This window comes from Macaca mulatta, chromosome 10, assembly GCF_049350105.2.
Source record: "Macaca mulatta isolate MMU2019108-1 chromosome 10, T2T-MMU8v2.0, whole genome shotgun sequence".
In the NCBI taxonomy this organism is placed as follows: Eukaryota; Metazoa; Chordata; class Mammalia; order Primates; family Cercopithecidae; genus Macaca; species Macaca mulatta.
Window position 1 is genome coordinate 23,265,471 of NC_133415.1, and position 16,860 is coordinate 23,282,330.

A 16,860-nucleotide genomic window follows, 5' to 3' on the forward strand; every position below is an offset into this window, starting at 1 on the left:
TTAATGAGGCAGAATAGTATGGTAGAAGGGCCACTCACATAGAAGTTTGTGGACCTACATTACATTCTTAAATTTTTCACTAACTGTATGACAATGGGTAAATGGATCAACTTCTCTGGATTTCAGGATTATTTAAAAACCCTTATAGTTTTTCTGTAGTCTGAAATTCTGTAATTCTAAACCACAACACTTTTAGTAGGAAATTGATTTCTCAGATGGACCAATATATGCCTTCTAGAAATACTCAAATAAGAGAAGACATTTGACATTCTTATATTTCATAAAAGAAATACACATCTAATTGTAGGCCTTGCCTCAAATTTTTCAGAGGAGCATTAAAAATTAAAAGAAGAAAGAAACAAGACAGATACCAGTTTACATATTTTATCCCTGTTCTTACTTCTAATTTACGCTGGTTGATATTCTGGAATAAACAAAAGAATGGATTGAAAATGGTACTGTGGAGGTTGGAGGAGTTCTGAGGCCGAAAACAGATTGGCTTCATTTTGAGGAATGTTGATTTTTGAGGAATGAGTTCTTGGGAAGATTTGACTAAAAGTATATATAGCAATTGCTGTCTTTGGGGAGTGATAGAGACACCGAGGCAGATTTATGGTAGACAGTAGACAGCTAATAATGATTCATTTTAATCAGGGTATGTCAAGCAGAACTCTCTTTTTCAGTCTGAAGTGGTATGTTTTTGAATTTTTCTTATGGAAAAATGAACCTAAAATTTTTGATGGCAGCATCATTCAACATTTTATCTAGTTTTGAAAATGTTTGCAGACTTAGATATTTTTAATATACTGGCTAGTATTATACTTGGCTCAAAGTATGTGCCAAATAAAAGTTTGATAAACTAAATGGTACTGATTTGGTCTCTGGGTAATTTATAGCTATAAAAAATATTTTCTTGAAATTCAGGGATTTCATATTTTAGGAAGAAAGTCTTAAGAAAACCTCTCTTCATGCGATTTTATAAACTCTACAAAGCTGAGATTTTGCCACAGGCTGAAACCTCCTAGGGACCTGCTCTTAATAAACTCTGACTGGCCAGGCATGTTGGCTCACGCCTGTAATCCCAGCACTTTGGAAGGCCGAGGTGGGCAGATCATGAGGTCAGGAGTTTGAGACCAACCTGACCAACATGCTGAAACCCTGTCTCTACTAAAAATACAAAAATTAGCTGGGCGTGGTGGCACATGCCTGTAATCCCAGCTATTCAGGAGGCTGGGGCAGGAGAATCGCCTGAACCTGGGAGGCGGAGGTTGCAGTGAGCCGAGATCGTGCCACTGCACTCCAGCCTGGGTGACAGAGTGAGACTCCATCTCTAAATAAATAAATAAATAAATAAACTCCGACTTAGAGCAGATGCATTTTGGAGCTCCAGGGCTTAGGGAGCAGGGGCAGAATGGACAACAAGAAAAAAGTCATTTTATCTCTCCTTTCCATTTTCTAGTTTTTTCTTGTTCTCTCCCTATACCCCTCCAAAAGGAATTTATGTGGAACATTTTTTATTTAGTTCATGAAGATATTACTTCTTTATTCTGAGGTGCTTCTGCTGCTGCCTTAGAATATTGGAGTGAATGTGTTGAGATCAGTAGAATCATACTTACCATTTTGCCTTTGAAGCGATCTATTTAGATAAATGTAGGGAAATCGTCCCTGCACTGCTAGAAATAGCTCAGAGCTGCCTTAGGGTTTTCTCTACCAGGTTCTTTCCCATCTTATGTAACTGACCTAAGGCTGAACCTGGAGAAAGCAACTTCTTACTGGTGCCTGGAGTGCTTCAGTATCTTCTTCTCTTCCCTTAAGGCAATTTAATTTATCTCATTTATTTTTAGCATTGCCTTTACCACTGTATCTATTCCAGGTGGGCTTTTCTTATCAACAATTTATGGAGTATGTTACGTTGCACAGTATTGTTCTGTGCATCGTCCTACATCTTAATGACCTCTCTTTTTGTCATATGGTTGTAATTGACAAAATTTCTCATCATTTGCTGCCCACTTTTAGCCTCCTGCAACTTCCTAAGTTTTGCCATTGTTGCATAGCTGTGCACTTTGGGTCACTTTACATATACGTCTGATCTGTTATGTCAGTTGTATATATATATATATTTTGTATTTTAAAGGCTAGTCAAGTGAAGAGCAGGATAAATCTGTAACTGGTTGTGATCAGTTAGTTGTAACTACTGTTGCACTCAGACCAGCCTGTTTTGTAATCCTTGAATGCAGCAGAGAAAACTTTCTGGTCTTGGTGCTTCTGTAAGCAGACAAAGCTCTCATGACCTGCACAGTGTTCCTGTGGTTTAGTCTTTGTGGAAGTTTTAAGATTTTATTTTTTTTAAGTCAGGGACAACCTATATTAATATACCCTTTCCCCCATATAAATACATTATATTTTTCCACATTGACGCTCATTTGATTTTTGATTATTGTCGCCTGTATTTCTAACTGAATTAAATCTGTTTTACTTTAGTTTCTTAGTTTCGCTCATGCACACAAATCAGGTATCAGCTAACCCTTTTATCCTGTGGCTATACTTACGTTATTTTATATGATGTGTTTCTCTTAAATCATTAATGAAAATATAAAATAAATATAAGTATAAATTGAAACTTTCTTTTACATGATTTCTCAAGTAATCCTTTTACTATATTCTATTTCTTTTTTTTAGATAATCTTTCAGCAATTTCAGTTTGTGGTATCCTACAAACATTTAAGCAAATTTGGTTGTTGTAGCATACTATTACTGCCAACCATGGATTTATTAATGTAATTACCAAGTGAGATTGAGTTTACCTTTGTTTGTTTCTTTAAAGATGCTAGGGCTGCTTCTTGCTGAGAACCTCTTGTGTATATTGTCTCTCTTCCTGTTAATTTGGCAATCCAAAAACTATTACATTTATGGTCTATCACCTGTTGTGGTGTTTCTACCAGCTCCTGGGGACCCAGGGAAGCTGATTTTATGAAGTGCTGATGGAATATGCCTGTTAAATGTGTAAGCTTTTCTTGCAGGGTCAAGTTGTGACTCACCTTTTATTTGCCTAATTGTCTACCCTTAGTGGGCTCATTCCCTCTGATTTTCTTTTAGGTGGGAGTCACTTTTCACAGGAGGCTTCCTTCTTAAAAACATAGGCTCGGGCACCTGTAATCCTAGCTACTCAGGAGGCTGAGGCAGGAGAATCGCTTGAACCCGGGAGGCGGAGGTTGCAGTCAGCTGAGATCATGCCCCTGCACACCAGCTTGGGTGACACACAGAGTGAGACTCCATCTCAAAAAAACAAAAAACAAAAACCAAAACGCAAAAACATAAACTTCTTCCCCCAAAAGATTGGAATCTAATTCCAGCATTTCCATTTGCCAGTCCATTGGCTGAGCAAGATTGCTTCCTTTCCCTATACTTCAGTCTATATCTGTAGAGAGAAATTATAATATCTATCTCCTAATGTTGTTTTGAAAGTCAAGAACTAGCATCTAAAGGCAGGCCTCTGTAGGATGCCTTTTCCTCTGCAGCGTGGTGCCATTCTTCTCACTGAGGAGTGAAAGTAGCAGCAGTACTAATTGCCCTTATGTTTAGGGCAGGCATAGTGGTGTGGATGTGGAACGAACACTACCTAGTACCTAAGGTCCTCTTTATGAGCACTCACTGGAGAAGTTTCTCTCAAGCCTTAGTAGAAAAGACCTTGCCTCTCTTTCCTTCTTATATCCAGATATTCTCAACTAAAACTACCTGCAGTTCCTAGAAAACACTATGGTTTCTTACGTCTCTGATTTCTATTCAGGTGCCATTTCCTTTGGGAAGCCTTCCCAGACCTAACCTGATAGAGTTAATAACATCTTTCTCTTTTGGGGTCCTATAGCACATTTTACCACTTCTAAGAACTCTGGATTAAAAGTTATTATTATTATTTTTGAGACAGGATCTCACTCTGCCACCTAGGCTGGAGTACAGTGGCATTGTCATGGCTCACTGCAGCCTTGAACCTTCCCGGGCTCAGGTGATCCTCCCACCTCAGCCTCCTGAATAGCTGGGACTGTAGGTCTGTGCCACTACACCCAGCTAATTTTTGTATTTTTTATAGCGATAGGGTTTCACTATGTTTCCTAGGCTGATCTTGAACTCCTGGGCCGTTGGCCTTGGCTCCCAACGTTCTGGGATTACAGGTGTGAGCCACCATGCTTGGCCTCATTATTTTATGTATTACAAAGAAAGAAAAAAACTACCGACTATTATGATAACATATATTTTTATGTATTCTGAAAGAGCTCTTTTAGGCCCCTTTAGATATAAAAGTGACATACCATTTCATAGCATTGTTGAGTTCAGAGGTATTATATCCCAAATTCAGGGACTGTTAATATGTGAATAAATATGCACCTCAGAACTGATGAAATACAGTATATCTCTTAGTTGAGTGTGATTTTGTTTATTATTAGCCTCTGCTACATTCCTACAAGCTCTTCAAATGTTAGGAAATATGATTTTGTTCATCTTAAAACTTTAAAGCCTTTACCTTTCAAAAACACTTAATGGTTAATGAATTGATGTTGCAAAGGGCTTTATGTTCTTATGGAGTTGGTTTGACATTGCCTATTTAATCTATTATCTCCATAGACTCTAGAAAGAAAAACATCTTAATAGCTATGGGCTGCCAAAGCTCCGTTTCACCTAGACTGATAAAATCACAAAATTAGTCCCTTTGCTAATAGCCCAAGTTTACTCTAAAATAGGAATTAGAATAATAGAGTTGGAAATAATTGTAGTGATCACCTACACATTTAGAAAACTTATCTTACCACTTGTATATCTAGAGCTTTTGATTGTGGGTGTGGACCAATGAGACATAATTACAGCCCAAGCAGAGAAATTTGATATTAAAAAATTTTTAAATTTATATACAGTGAAGTGGACTTTTGTGTGTATATATCTGTACACATAGACATACGTATATACATGAATAGATTTGTGTAACAATCACCACAGTTACAACCTATACATTTGACCAAGTGAGAGACTGAGGCTATGTTACTTTTAAATACAGGTGTCTGTATGTATTTAGCTCAGTGTTTTCCCCATTATTTCACATCAACTTCCTTCCCTACAAATATTCTTTGGTCAGTTCAAGCAGTCCGTGTCATTTCATGTACCTGTCTTCTCTTGGCACTTCTGTTAGGACAAATCTTCTTCATAAAATACCTTCTACTCTCAGAAAATAGCAAAGACTTACCTAAGCCCTACTCTTTATTCAAGAGATCAAGTTCTGCTTCCATGAAGCTTTCCAGTTGCCCTTGATAATCCCTCCCTTTTCCAAACTTGTGTAGCATGTTCTGTATATTAGCCTTGTATTGATCTTTGCACTATAATTTATCTTTTGAAGTGTATTTCCTATATACTGAGAAGGGAAATTTTATCTTCTACTTCTCTTTCATCAGTTTCATTTTCATCTAGTGAAAATTTGTACAATTAAATATTTCTTTCTCTTTTGGGAATTTTCCAGATATTTATTTCTGTGGCAGTGTTCACTCTTCTTTCTACCATTGTTGTGTAATTTTAGAGGCTCAATTAGATGACTGTTTCTCTAACTTAGCTGTGGTTGCTATGGGAAAAAATATCACCAAGTAAAGCATAGTGTCTTTGCTAGCCATCAGTCAATTTGGGCTGTCAGTTTAGGGAATTCTCCATCATACACTTCTGCTTCTGCCATCTATAATAAAAGCTGAAAGCGTCAGATCCTAATTTTCCCATTCTCCCTAGCAGCTGGGACCCCATCCTTGAATCAGGAGCTAAAGGTTCAAAGAAGAAAGGATAGCACAGAATTTGTTCTGGTGGTGGAAGTGGCAATGGTGACACTCATTTTCCAAGGGTGGCATTCAGTGAGGTGGTGTGGGGAGGAGCATTGTAAGCTATGGTGTCCTGTGTTTGGTTGCAATGGTTATGTTGCTTTCACCAGGCAGCTTTTGTGGTATGATTTTGACTGTGGATCTGGAGGGCTGGTTTTCTACCTTTCTCAGTAGTCACTCAGTTGTTTCTTTTCTGCTTACAAGCAGCCAAGAGTGCTGTATGTTGCTAGCAACCAAGAATCTTGCCTGGTGTGATATTACAGAACCTGGGCTTAGAGCCCTGCAGTGTGTTCTTATCTTGGCTGTGTCCCAAGCTTTCCAACTTTGGGTAAGTCACTTAAATACTCAGATTCTTCATTTCTAAGAGAGCATATTTTAAAAGTCTTTTCAACTCTAAAATTCTATTATTTTTGTTTCTGCTAATTGGCCAGTGGGATGCTAATGTGATCAACATTGACTGCCAAACTCATCAGCAGACACTACCAAAATTCTGCTCACAATATTTCATTATGGTATTGTTATTTTTTATTCTAGCAATTCCTGGGTTCTTGTGCCTGTACTTAACCCCATTGGTTAGCTAGTGTTTACCAGTACTCTACACAGCTTGAATATTGACAGTTGTAAAAATGTTCTTTGTTCTCTGTTAGTGATCTGATTGAAGGAAAAACATGCTTTAGGCACCCGCAGGTTTTCAGGTTTCAAGGTTTCTGTGGCAGTGTTGATTCAGACGAGAGCTTTTTAGTTGAGAGTTTAGATTCACAGTCATAAATTGTAAAAATCGCATTTTAATGCAGTACTGGTGGCTAGGAGACTCAAGATTTAAAGAGACCGTCCCTTTTATAGTTTATTTTTATTATTATTATTTTTTTACGTGTGCATAGTGGAAAAACTAATGTGAAATAGTTTTTCAGGAAAGCTAATAATAAATGCTTTATAAGTGCCATCTTATTGTAGGGCTATCATTAATACCTCTGCAGTTGTCTTTAAAGAAAAAAAGAATTGCGAGAAAGAGCTTGGAGGTAATCTACATTCAAACTTAGCTTCAAATGGGAAAAAAATCTCCTGTGGCTTACTGACCCCTGTCTATGTTCTTTTAATACCATATGAAAATAAAATGAGACCAACACTAATTTTATCTTCCATCTTAATAAATAAATTCAGATGATTTCTTTATGGTTTCATTTATGACTGCAAACAAAAATGGATAATATTCTTTTAGTGGGAGGCTACTGGTCTCAGAAGCAGCAGTGGATACTGGGTTACCAGTGAGAATGACAAAGGTTTTCTTGGGAGAGCTTCTTTTATTGCATCTTCTAGGAAAAAATATTTACAGGGTTTATTAATCTGTCATGCAGATTCAAGTTTATCAGCCTGGGCATGGTAACTCACACCAGTAATCTCAGCACTTTGGGAGGTTGAGGTGGGAGGATTGCTTGAGCCGAGGAGTTTGACACCAGCTTGAGCAACGTAATGAGACCTCCTCTCTCCCAAATATTTTTTAAAATTAGCCACGGATGATGGTGTGTGCCTGTGGTCCTAGCTACTTGGGAGGCCGAGGTAGAAGGATTTACTTGAGTCTAGAAGGTTGAGCCTGCAGTGAGCCAAGATTATGCCACTGCACCCCAGCCTGGGTGACGGAGCAAGACCTGTCACAGACAAACCTCTTATCAAATGCCAGACATGTTAGGGACTTTCACCTGTGTTCATGATGAGTTTTCTGAGTACCCACATTGTGCGACTTGCTGTGGAGTTGTAATAGATAGTCCTACAGCAGTATTTAGATTTAGCTGGAAAAATATTTAAAAAATTAATACATGTGGAACAATTCTAAAATTGTTAATGACCAAACTGTGCAATACTATTAAAATTCAGCACAGGTTTGGATACACAAATTAATGTATGCTAGAGTACCTGGGGATATTCCCAGTACAAGTGGGACTTGAGGCATGTGCCTGTAATATTTTGAGAGGGGAACAGGACAGAGGAGAGGGAACTATTCAGGGAAAGTGGCACATCATAATCACAAAGGCCAAAAGAGAGGATAAGACATATACATGCAAGAGAGAGGAGAAGGAAATTACTGGACTGGGGTTTGTGATACTAGTCATATGAGATAAGTGGACAGTTAGGGTGGTGCTAGAATAAAGGTTGAAGAGTTTATACTTGAAATAAGCCACAAAAGGTATGATAAACATTTGTTTCTAGAGCATATTAGAAAAGATTGTTTTTGTATCATCCTACATTATCCTGTTATGTTATTGTTATTTATTTTCAGACTCCCTCGAGCCTACTTATCAGCAGCTTCAGAAAATGAAACTGGACAAGAGTCCCTTTGTGGTAGTGTCTGTGGTTGGGCAGGAACTTCTGACAGCTGGCCATCATGGGGCCTCCGTGGTTGTCTTAGAAGCCGCACTGAAGATTGGCACCTGCAGCCTCAAACTGAGAGGTTCTGTTTTCTCTGCCCTGAGCAGTGCTTACTGGTCTCTTGGAAATACAGAGAAGAGCACTGGATATATGCAGCAGGACTTGGATGTAGCCAAAACCTTAGGTAGAGTGATGCTTCTCTTCTCTATATCGGAGCAGAAAGGGAACAAAGAAAGCTGAGTAACATGACATGAATGAGAATAATATGCAATGAAAAGTGATGGCCTGGTTGCTCACACCTGTAATCCCAGTGCTTTGGGAGGATTGCTTAAGGCCAGGAATTTGAGACCACCCTGGGCAACATAGTGAGATCCTGTTTCTTAAAAAAAAAAAAAAAAAGGAAAAAAAATAGCTGGGTATGGTGTACCTGTGTCTTAGCTTCTCTAGAGGCTGAGGTGGGAGGATTGCTTGAGCCCAGGCATTCAAGGTTACACTTAGCTATGATAATGCTACTGCACTCCAGCCTGGGCAACAGAGCAAAACCCTGTCTCTTTAAAAAAAAAAAAAAAAGTAAAGAAAAAAAGTGAGTGCCCCTAGAACAGTCTCTGTTTTAGACTGTTCAGGTCTTTACAGCTTTCTCATATAACAAGGTGCCAATACTCCCAAGAGGCCAAGAGATGTGGAATAACATACTCATTGCCCTCTTCAGAGATTTGGGCTTACAAAATGTGTCAAATGATAACATTGTTGGGTGAATCTTTCATTGTAGTTTTAATTTTTTCCTTCATTAGGATGCATCATCATTTTGTTGAAGGAGATAGTATAGTGTAGAGGTTAAGAATGTAAACTATGGAGCCTGACTACTGGGTTTAGAATCCTGGCTCTGCCACTTACTAGCTTTGTGATTTGGGGCAAGTTTCTTAACCTCTCTGTGACCCAGTTTTCTCATTTGTAAAATAAGTATGGCTTATGATTATGATGGTCATTATGGTGATTATTCAAGGACTTATAGGATTGGAGTAACAGAAGGGATATGATGAATCTGCCACCAGCATACTTGTAAAGATATTTTCTTGTAGGTTTGGATTCAAATGACTGAACCAACAAGCCGATGGTTGTTTAGAATCAAAGGTCATTAGCAAGGCAATGAGGACTCAAACAGCAGCTAGTTTGTGTTAAGGTCTTTAACCTTTTGTTTCCAAGACACCTAAGTCCCTGTCTGCAGTTATATGTTATGACAATAATAGCAATTGTTATCCAGAGATTTAAATTCTAGGACAATAACTCCCCACATAGGGTCTTGTGGAAGAAACAAATACTTTTTAGCTAATAAATCTGTGTCTCTTAAATTAAGATGACCATTATATATTATAAATAACATTATTAATTTAAAGAAATTCTTTTTTTTATTTTCTCAATTCAATCCAGGTGACCAGACAGGAGAATGCCGAGCTCATGGGAATCTGGGCTCTGCATTCTTCTCCAAAGGAAATTACCGGGAGGCTCTCACTAACCACAGGCATCAGTTGGTACTCGCCATGAAACTCAAAGATCGAGAGGTAGGAAGTTTATCTGCAGACCAAAAACTTTTTTTTTTCTTTTGGAAATGTGGAGCTCTATTTTCTGTTAAAAAAAAAAAAAAAACTGTTTCAGGTATCTTAACATATTTCTTTCAGAAGAAAGTATTACTTGAGACTTATTAATTCTGTTTTTCATCAACAATTGAGTGTTCTGTATATCCAAGCATAGTCCTTGTATATATAGAAATAGATAAGACTTTATTCTTGACCTCGCGATCTAACAGCTTTGTCAGATGCATTGTTCTTATTTTCTTCAAATGTGCATAAGTTTATGTAAAATTAGAAAAAAGCTATATCATTATGCCATACTCATTAAATTGTAAAAAGCAAACATTGCTTTTTTTTAGATCAGATATTATTACCGCAAACTGTTTACATTGTTGCTTTGGTGGATTTTCAACTCAGAAGCATACTGAGTTTGATTGAGATATCTGAATCATAATGGTAAAGAAATATCATTGTAGTCTTTATTAAGGAGATGAACCATAATATCCTCAAAGAGTTAATATTCAGTAGATGTAACATAATTAGAGAGTGTCTGCAGAGTGGAAAGGTGAGGTTTGGTGTCAGATAGACCCAGATTTAAATCCCAGCTGCAGTACTTCCTGGCTGTGGGATTTTGGGAGTAGTTATAACAACTCTTCTTTTTTTCCTCTGTTTTCTTATTCAGGAAATGATTATTCTATTTATTCCAAACACAGTTGTGGTAGGATTACAAATAATATATGTAAAGTGCCCAGCATGGTGCCAGGATTTCCATAATGGCATTCCACAAAGGAATTCCATAAATGATAGCTTTTATTATAATATTATTAATAGGGAAGAGAAGGTTAATAGCAGAGGCAACAATAAGTTTATAAATCAATCTATGTGTTGAGAAATATGTTTAGTCACGTTTACATCTAAGAATTCTACTATGGGACCTTATAAAGATTAATTGTATTGTTTAAATGATCCAGCAACTTCATGTCTCAGGAACATGGTCACGCACTAGGAAGGAATTGGGGAAGAAAAGCCTTTGAAAACCATCAAAACAGGCTATTAAAGGGCTGCGGATTTTGGGCAATTTTATTCTCTAGAGAGTTACCTGAACACTTTTCTTATTGCCCAATTAACTCTAACATTACAAACAATTCTTATAAGCCAGATGATCTGATTTCTTGATGTTCAGGGAGTGAAATGAGAGATCACACTTCTAGAGACAGATATACTAATGGCATTAAGAAGTGAGAGCCAGGTTTAAGAACTAAAACAGCATAGTTGTCCAGATAGGTCCATTTAGTGAAGGGATAGATTGCTATAAATATGTCAAGAGCTGGCCGGGCATGGTGGTTCACACCTGTAATCCCAGCACTTTGTGAGGCTGAGGTGGGCGGATCATGAGGTCAGGAATTGAAGACCAGCCTGGCCAACATGGTGAAACCCTGTCTCTACTTAAAATACAAAAATTAGCTGGGCTTGGTGGTGGGTGCCTGTAATCCCAGCTACTCGGGAGGCTGAGGCAGGAGAATTGCTTCAACCTGGGAGGTGGAGGTTGCAGTGAGCCGAGATTGCGCCACTGCACTCCAGCCTGGGTGACAGAGCAAGACTCTGTCACAGGGAGTGGGGGGAAGGCAAGGGCTGCATTTATACTCTTTTTTTCCTAACCTTCAAGGTATATGTATTAGCCCAATTAATACAAAGGGTGGAAAGACTTTTAAATGGGTAATATCATAGATGTTAAACAGGAGGAATGAAATTTTTCTGCCTTCCCTCTTCTCAATAGTGTAATTTATATCATGTTTTATAACCTCTGCTGTACAATATGTTATTAAGAAATCACTGAATTATGAGGATGGAAGGGACCCTAAGGTAATACTGGTACCCATTCCTTCCCCAAACCTAGCCATCTTAGATTTGCCACCTACCACAGTCACTCCTCTGCCCTTCCAAAATTGCTGTTTGCATAACCATTACTGTAGTAGTTCACAAGCCTGTCTGTTGGGATATTCTCCTTATGTATAAGTAATAGACTGCAGGGCTGATTTAAAATTCCCACTGAGGAGAATTTCTTTTTTCCCTTGTGTGAGGAGAGAATGTCCAGCTACCAAATTCCTTTTCTAAGCTTAATAATATTCTCCTCAAAATTTCTGATTATTAAGACCTAATAATCAACCTCTTCTGGCCATTCCCTTTTCACAGTGGCCCATTTGGGTTGTCAGCCATAGATAGTTCAACTATTTCAGAGGCCTCCTGAGTTGTTCCTCCTGTTTAGCCCATATTTATCTGATTCCTTGACTAACCTATGGAATTTCCCCTTTTCTCACTGTGTTTCTTCTATTGTGTTTGCCTCAGGAATTATAAAGTACCATTCATTTTCATGAGAAATTAATGTATTTTTCTTAGTTTTTTTGTTCTTAAATTTATTTCCTGTATCTGATACATAGTGAGCATTCAGTAATTCTTTTTAACTTTCTGTTGGAGGGGGGGGAACATTTGAGATCTAATCTTTTAGTGAATTTTAAGTATACAATATGATTTATTAACTGTAGCTTCCTGGTATACATTAGAGCTCTAGAACTTATTTATCCTACATATCTGAAACTGTATACTCTTTAACCAACATCTTCCCATTCCTCTCCCTCAACCCCCACTGGTAACCACCATTCTGTCTATGCTCTGCTTGTATGAATTCAGCTACTTTAGACTCCATATATAAGTGAGATCATGTAATTTTCTTTCTGTGTCTGGCCTATTTCACTTAACATGATATTCTCCAAGTTCATCCATGTTGTTGCAAATGTCAGGATTTCCTTCTTTTTTAAGGCTGAATAACATTCCAGTATACGTATGTGTCTGTGTGTGTGAGCTATAACTTCTTTACACTTTCATTTCTTGATAGATACTTAGGTTGTTTCCATATCTTGGTTATTGTGAATAATGCTGCAGTGAACAAGGGCATTTCTCTAATTTTTAAGGTTGTTTTTGATTGCTGCTGCTTACCTGCCCATGTTTTACTGGAAATTTTTATCTCTGTATCCCTGAAACCAGCCACCAATTATTAAGACTGGAGTTAATATTGGTTTAGAACATACAGGAATGTACAAAATATCTAAAGGAAACTATTTTAGCAATATGTATTTTATCTAGGTTCAGAGTTTTAGTTGGCCATTCTGAGATTTAATTCAGTTAAGTGTGATGTCTTCTCATAAGGCACCTAATACTGTGCTTAGGGTTCAAGGTCTGGGTAGTGTGGTGTGGGGTTACTCCCTTTGAGGGACTTACTTTCTTTTTGAGGCAAGCTTTAATACATGAAAATGTTAAAACATTGTTTCAACAATAAATGATGAATGCCCTCTTAATCACTGCTGAAATTCTGGAATTCTAGAGGGGTAGAGACTGGTAGAAACTTGAGGAAGCTTTGTGAAACAGGTGAAACTTGAAATGTGATCCTAAACTCTGGTTAGCGTATCAGTCATGTTTTGCTGAGTGATAAGAGGGTTTGTGGCTTTAGCAAAGATCAGATATTTACCACAATCCTATTCAATATAGTCACAGAATCTTGTTTTTTATAAAAGTTAATATAGTGTTGGTACAGTGGCTCATGCCTGTAATCCCAGCACTTTGGGAGGCCAAGGTGGGCAGATTACTTGAGCCCAGGAGTTGGAGGCCGAGGTGGGCAGATTACTGGAGCCCAGGAGTTTGAGACCACCTTGGGCAACATAGTGAAACCTGGTCTCTGCAAAAAATACAAAAATTAGTTGAGTATGGTGACACATGCCTGTAATCCCAGCAACTCAGGAGGTTGAGGTGAGAGGATTGCTTGAGCCTGGGAAGCCAAGGTTGCAGTGGGCCAAGTTCGCACCACTGTGCTCCAGTCCGGGCAACAGAGAGAGATCCTGTCTCCAAGAAAAAAAGTTAATATTTATTAGTTTTATCCAATTACATAATGATTAAAAATAAGTAATTATAAGCCTACCATACTGTTAACATTTTTGGTATGCTCTTTTAGTCATATATGTAATTATGATTGTTTATATATATTCAAACCAAAATGGAAATCCTCTTGGAGTGCTGTTTTATAACTTTTTGCACTTATGGTTTTCCACTTATAACACATTTCTTCATTCTATTTTCTACTGAAATTCTTATGACTTTCTCATAATTCATTTCATCTATTTTCCTATTGTTATATATTTAGGTTGTTTCAAAAGCTTTGGTATTATAAAATCTGGAAAAATATCCTTGTAGGTAAATCTTTAAACACATCTCTTATCATTTCCTTTAGTTAAATTATTAGAAGTGGGCTGGTTTGGAATAAACATAGTAAGGCTTCTTATACCTATTGCTAATTGCTCCCAGGAAAGCTGCATCTGTTTCAGGCCTATCAGCAATGTATCAGAGGTTTCATTTCCCTTCACTGGCCAACACTGGGCATTAATATTAAAACCAAAAAGTCAATTTAATAGGTTAAGAAAAAGGTGATATCTTATTGTGTTAATTTGTATTTCTTTGATCACTATTTGGGTTGACTGTTTTTTAAAATTTCTTTTATAAAGAGCTTTATGCTTCTATTTCCTTTATAAAGAACTATAATACTCTTAACCTATTTTCTTCTATAGTGGTATTGGTTATTTTGTATTGGTCTGATTCTGGGCATTGCTGTGTCATCCCACTGAGCTGTTAGGCACTTTGTGTTCTAATAACACACAGTTTTAATTATTATTGCCCTGTAATACATTATATTTGCTAGAGAAGTCCTATACCTTTATTCTTTTTTTTTAATGTCTAGGATATTCTTGTCCCCTTACCCCATAAATGAACTTTAAAATCATTCTGTTAGATTTTAGAGAATGATTCATTGGGGTGTCTATTGGAATTGTATGGAATTTTCATATTACTTATGAATAAATTGATGTCTTTTTAATAGTCAGTCTTCCGTTTAGTTGCCTGGTCTGTCTCTCCATTTATTCTTACATGTCCCCTCACTGATCTACATTTTTAAGGAGTTTTTTTTTTTGCTATACACTTCATGTATCTTATTGGAAATGAGATTTTTCATTGTGTGTGTGTGTGTTTTTTTTTTTTGAGACAAGGTCACTCAGGCTGGAGTGCAGTGGTACAATCATGGCTCACTGCAGCCTTGACCTCCTGGGCTCAATTGATCCTCCCACCTCAGCCTCCCAAGTAGCTGGGACTACAGGAACAGGCCACCATGCCTGGCTAATTTGAGAAAATTTTTTGTAGAGCAAGGTCTCACTATGTTGCCTAGGCTGGTCTTGAAGTCCCGGCTCAAGCAGTTCTCTCACCTTGGCCTCCCAAAGTGCTGGGGTTATAGACATGAGTAACCACACCAGGCCCTCATTGTGATTTTTTTAAAAAAATAGTTATTGATGGTATATAGGAAAGGTGTTTATCTTGCATGTTTTGTCACTGGCCATATGAAAATTATCTTATATTAGTGCATAATTTTTTGTTGATTCTCTTGTAATGTGAATTATTTGAAGATAATGATAATTTTGTACATTTATGTTCTTATGTTACACTCCTGATTTTTTCCTCTTAATGATTGTGCTAATTAGAACTTTGAGAACACTCCCAAACAGCAGTCATACCATCTTCAATACAAAAAGTTCAGGTAATACAGATTTTATGATTATCCTATTCTTACATTGTACCTGTGACCCTAAATTATACCTTATTTGCCCTTTTGCATCATTTTGATAGTGAAGTGAAATACAGTACACTGCCTTTTGAAGCAAAAATTAATACTGTAAATGCTATGAGTGGGAAGGATACGAAACTGCATCTTTCTGCCTCTTGCATCTTTGGCTATAATAAGTTTTAGGATTTTCCAAAGTAGCTAGATAGCAGCCTGAAAGTAGTTTGTCTACCTACCTTTGAAAAGCAGTAGGTTTTCTTTAAAAAAAAATTTTTTTTTTTTTGAGATGGGGTCTCGCTCTGTCGTCCAGGCTGGAGTGCAATGGCGCCATCTCGGCTCACTGCAACCTCTGTCTCCCAGGTTCAAGCGATTCTCCTGCCTCAGCCTCCCAAATAGCTGGAATTACAGGTGCGCACCACCATGCCCAGCTAATTTTTATTTTTAGTAGAGACAGGGTTTCACCATGTTGGCCAGGCTGGTCTCACTCTCCTGACCTCAGGTGATCCACCTGCCTCGGCCTCCCAAAGTGTTGGGATTACGGGCATGAGCCACTGTGCCTGGCCAAAAAAAAATTTATTTTAATTTTATTGTTTTTTAAAGTCAGAGTTCTTGCTACATTGCTCAGGCTGTAGTGCAGTGGCTATTCACAAGTGTGAGCATAGTACACTGTGGCCTTAAACTCCTGGCGTCAGGCCTCAGTCCCTGAGTGACTGGGACTACAGGCACACCAATGCAGCTTAATAGGTTTTCTTTTCTACTGTTGCTCTCAAATGCTTAATAGGGGAGGTGGTGTCTTCTCCACAAGATTTTTTTATTCTGGCTAACCTTCTATCTACTTTAATGGTTTCAAAATTAATTTTGCTTACCCCACAGAGGCCCTCCTGTGAGTTAATATTAATTGTCAGAAGGGTACATAAATTACATAGTATTGGAGATAGTGTTCTCTATTCAGGAAATCTGATATACAAATATGCTGGTAACTCCAAAGTATTTTTTATCAGTCTGATTTGTCTCTTGAGCTTCATACTCTCATCTGCCTCCTGGATACGTACCTTCAACTCTGTTGATTGAGCCCTCAATTTGTGCCTATTTCTGCATTCACCATTGTCCTGTTGCCCAAACCACCTCCTCCCCTCACTCTCATGTTTGGTTGGTTACTTGATTCTCTTCTTTCTGTATTAAAAATCTCTTTCCTGTCTCCTCCCATCTCTTTTACCTAGACTGTTGCAGTACCCTCCTCTCAGAACTTTCCACACCTTTTAATAGATATTCTTATGCAAGTGGAGGAGAAAGGATGTGTACTATTTGGGTCTATGAGCAAAGTCTGAAGCTGCTGCCATGAGTAGATAATTTCTTTCCAATATAGGATAGTGGTTGAGAGTGTGAAATTAGATATTCAACGAAGTTGGGCTTGAGTTTTGGCTCTGCC

The 16,860-nt window shown here is 37.8% G+C and overlaps 1 protein-coding gene across 5 annotated transcripts in view; it reads left to right on the forward strand.

Annotated features, from left to right (window-relative positions):
• Positions 1-16,860, forward strand: part of TTC28 (tetratricopeptide repeat domain 28) — a 718,240-nt gene that overhangs the window by 390,842 nt on the left and 310,538 nt on the right. For all 5 annotated transcript variants that reach the window (XM_015149977.3, XM_077950259.1, XM_077950260.1 and 2 more), the window contains 2 exons: positions 8,122-8,394; positions 9,639-9,769. In XM_015149977.3, coding sequence (XP_015005463.2) covers positions 8,122-8,394; positions 9,639-9,769 — 404 coding nt within the window. The remainder of the gene's footprint in view (positions 1-8,121; positions 8,395-9,638; positions 9,770-16,860) is intronic.